Source organism: Nanorana parkeri, unplaced genomic scaffold (assembly GCF_000935625.1).
Source record: "Nanorana parkeri isolate BGI_ZX_2015 unplaced genomic scaffold, ASM93562v1 scaffold731, whole genome shotgun sequence".
NCBI classification, from domain to species: domain Eukaryota; kingdom Metazoa; phylum Chordata; class Amphibia; order Anura; family Dicroglossidae; genus Nanorana; species Nanorana parkeri.
Genome location: NW_017306999.1, coordinates 95,650 through 99,935, shown reverse-complemented (window position 1 = coordinate 99,935; position 4,286 = coordinate 95,650). Strand labels below are relative to the sequence as shown.

At 45.9% G+C, this 4,286-nt stretch overlaps 1 protein-coding gene across 1 annotated transcript in view; it reads left to right on the top strand.

The window, feature by feature from the left end:
* SYTL4 (synaptotagmin like 4) overlaps window positions 1-4,286 on the top strand; it is a 35,549-nt gene that overhangs the window by 9,405 nt on the left and 21,858 nt on the right. The window contains exon 6 of the mRNA XM_018564182.1: window positions 2,529-2,643. Coding sequence (XP_018419684.1) covers window positions 2,529-2,643 — 115 coding nt within the window. The remainder of the gene's footprint in view (window positions 1-2,528; window positions 2,644-4,286) is intronic.

Sequence of the window (4,286 nt, the reverse complement as noted above, 5' to 3'; positions counted from 1 at the left end):
CTCCTCTTACATGACTGGCCAGCGACCTAAGAGCAGGTGAGGCCAGTGATGTAAGAGAAGGCAGGAGTCGGGGCCCGGGGACCACAGAGGCGCCGACAGGTAAGAGATCTCAGACCCTGCAGAGCCCACAATAGAGAGTCTATGGTGGGCTCTGCAGGGTCACTCTCCGCTGGGGCTCTGCAAGTGGCATGACTAGCGATCACGGGGCCCCATACAAAATTTTGCTATGGGACCCTGTGATTTCTAGTTACGCCCCTGATGTGAAGTTATTAATTTTCAAAGATCCTGGAAGATCACAACAAAGACTCCAGAGCAGTGGTTGCCAATGTAAGACGCATAGAGGGCCTGACATGACATAAGGGCTGCACATAATGTCCTGTATATGTAATGTTAACGAGTTTTGTCAAGCACTGCAGACATGCTAGAAAGAAATCATGCTCCGAGACTGCAGACATGTTGCAGGTTTGGTTGGAGATTGGAGTGGAGACATGCTGCAAAAGACGGTGAGAGACTGGGGACATGTCAGGGGACATCAGGACAAGACTGTATTCCAAGGAGGGTATTCAAGGTGTGCGCTAGTCAACTATCTGTGGTACTGACTGGGATTTTTAACTTCTGGCTGCTGCAGTGTAAAGTGTCCAGTTATTTCAAGACCGCTTATCGCGTACCTGGTGAGAGACCGATAGTTGTGGAGGCTTCTCTTACTTCTTGCTAGACATGTGCACCAGCAAAAAATTAGTTTAGTTTAGTTTTGCATTTATTTGTTTTTCGGATTCGGGTCTGAAATTGAATTAGTTTTGGGATTTGGATGAAATTCGTTAGCGGTATTCCGGTCGAAAGTTAGTTTCGGTTTCGTTTCTTTTTCGTTTTCGTTCGTTCGTGGCAGCAAAGTGACATTTGAAGGGGGGAAAAAAAACTTTTGTTTTTTTTAGTCTGCAGAAGATGAAAAAAAAAAAAGCATGAGATTTTTTTTTTTTTTCATCTTCTGCAGACTAAAAAAAAAAAAAAAAATGTCTTTTTTTTTTCTAATGTCATTTTACTGCAACGAAATTTCGTCCAGAGTACCGCTAACAAATTTGGGGAAATCAGAAATTCGGATTAGTTTGCATTCGTTTTAGCTGTAATTCGGATACTTCCGAATCTCCGAAATTTCGTCCTAATTTTGATTCAGAACGAAACGAATCGCACAGTCTACTTCTCGCGTCCTACTCCCCCTGGAGGTGAGTACAGGGTGTGAAAGGACAGCAAGGAGCACGAGTGCCACAGGTGGGATCAGGCACAGGTGCAGGAAAGTCCAGGAACGGATCAGCCAATTCAGGAAGCAGGAACGGAGTCAAAGATAGCCGAGGATCAGAGCCAGCCGGGCAGCAAGGCACAACATCGTGAGGCAATAAACAAGTCCAGGATACAGGCCGAGGTCAGGGGCAGGCAGCAATCAAGAGGAGTCCAAACAATCCGAGTCACAGGCAAAGTCTTCAACAGGATCACGGGCACAGGGAACAAACACACACAGCTGAAAGACCATCAGCACAGTGAGCAGGGCAGGCTAGTTTATATAGGTAATTTCCTTAAAGGAGAACTATGGGGTTAGGGCTTTTCTCCATAGTTCTCCTTAGGGTAACGGGAGGACACAAACTAGCGTCCTCCCGTCACCCTAAGCTCAGTATACCGCGCGCTACAGCTCCCTATATACTGAGACGCTGCAGCCGAAGCGGATCCCGACAATTGTGTCTGGATCCACCCAGCAGCGTGAGTGACAGCTAGCTCTGCCTATCTAGAGGCAGAGCCAGTTGTACCCGCCCCCTCCCCCGTCCGATCCACCAGTCAGCGCTGGCGGATCGGAGCGGGACGGGGTAATCCAGTCCCTCCCCTGTCACGGCAGACAGCCGTGACAGGATCGAGAAGTGAGCGAACGCCGGTATGTGTTCGCTCACTTACCGATCTACTGAGCCGACCTGTGACAGTCTCATTGTCACAGGTCGGCTAGAACTATGAGGTGAGTGAAAAGCACCCCCCTCATAGTTCTCCTTTTAATGCCTGTTGTGTCACTTCCTGTGCGCCTGCCGTTTGTGCGTCTTTGTGTGTATTTCTAATTGTGCGCGTTCTATTTCCGCCCAGTTCTATAGGGGCGTTTGCGTGCATGCGTGGCTGTCGTGTTTACCTTATACAGCTATTATTAAACCTATACCAAAATCTTCAGTTTTTACATGTTTAAATTATTATAGGCCCATTGTGTCAACATCGGTAGTCGTGAAATGCTTTGAAAGAATAATGCGTTTTATATCAAGGCCGGGTTGCCTCCAGTGTTTCATTCATATAGAGAGAATAGGAGCGCTGAGGATGCAGTTTCCCTGGTCCTTCCTTCTGCCCACTGTCACTTAGAAAAACCAGATATATGCCAATGTTATCTGTAGATTTTAGTTCTGCCTTTATTATCTGATCTAAGCACAGGTTAAGCAGCTCCTGCTTTATTAATTTTTCCTTCGCCAAAAGAGTTCATATCCTTTTTTTTCTTTTTCATTCCTTAGGAAGAATTCCATGGAGAAAGATGGGAAGAAAGCTTCTGGTCCCAGCGGTGCCAAAGTGGATACGCTCACAGTTCCCGTCCGGCCCCGGGAATGTCCCCAATCTGATTCTGAAGGAGTAGGTTCTTAGACAATGTTATTTCTGCCTCTACAACAAAAATATCTTTCCATTGGCTTCTAAACTATGAATCCAAAATCTTTAAAAATCAATGTTCCTAACAACAGAAACAAAAAAATAGCCGACGTGTTTCGGGTCAAAAACATCCTCCTTCTACTAGAGTGTGTTGCTGTAACACCAGTCTGGTGCAAGTTTCCGTGTTTACACCGGAAATAATTAAAGTGATACTAAACTCAGGAGTTAAATCTTAAAAATGCATTAGAGTGCCTTAAAAGAGAACTATGGGGTCAGTGTTTTTCCCCCATAGTTCTCTTAAGAGTCACAGGAGGACACATACTAGTGTCCTCCTGTGACCCAAAGCTCAGTATATAGGGAGCTACAGCTCCCGGTATACTGAGACCGCTGCAGCCAGGACGGATCCCGACATTACTGTCGAGATCCACCCAGTTGCATGAGTGACAGCTGGCTCTGCCTATATGGAGGCAGAGCCAGCTGTGCCCGCCCCCTCCCCCGTCCCTTCCTCCAGTCAGCGCTGGAGGAGCGGGGTGGGAGGAATCTCTGCAGGGAGCCGTGAGTGATAGTCATGGCTCACTGCAGGGAGATCAAGAAGTGAGCGAGCGACCGTATGTGTTCGCTCACTTCCCGATCTATTGAGCCGACCTGTGACAGTTTCATTGTCACACGTCGGCTCGAACTATGAGGAGTGAAAATCACCCACCTCATAGTTCTCCTTTTAACTATTATACAAATAAGATACATTGTTGTTATCACTCGGCTGCAGATCCTCCAATCATCTCTGAATTGGTGCTGACACTGTCCTTCCTTCTGGAGGGGGGCTACTTGTGTTCCCCATGGTCCCTGTGTGTGTTGTAAAGTAGTCACCGCTCCAAGCTCACTCCTGGGATGGACTACAATCTCAATACAAATGAGTAAACTAAAGGCGAAATTGTAGTCCATCCTGGGAGTGGGCTTGGAGTGGTGACTACTTTACAACACACAGGGACCATGGGGAACACAAGTAGCCCCCCTCCAGAAGGAAGGACAGTGTCAGCAACAATTCAGAGATGATTGGAGGATCTACAGCCGAGTGATTCACAAATAAGATACATTGTTGTTAATAGTTAAGGTATTTGAATGTATTTTTAAGATTTAACTCCGGAGTTTTGTGTCACTTTAACTTTGGTAACTACATCCAATATCTGGGCCCTGGAGAAGAGAACACTTTGACCCCTGAGTCTGTTGGCTGTTTTAGGTTTTCCTCTTATGAACCAATGTTTTGGACTCTCAGTTCTTTGGTCTGTGCTCTCATTAGAATTTTTCGTGGATTCTAAACTCTGGATCTCCTAGACAGGGGAAACCCGGTTTGTGCCGAGAGCAGTCTTTTCTTCAATCACAAGTTAAATCCAGAACTTCAATTGAACATATTGCAGATTATAACATTTAAAACCTGAGGGAGGTTTTACCTCTCACTCTATATAAAAATAACAAATAAGTTTTGGGTGGAGTTGGTATGTTACATGTGCGGCGTAATGGGCGCAATCGTCTCTTTTGCACGTATGCGCACCCGAACCATGTATGCATGCGTGTATGTATGGGTGGGGACTTAAAAAAAAAAAAATGTTTTCTTTTATTCTTTTTTTTTG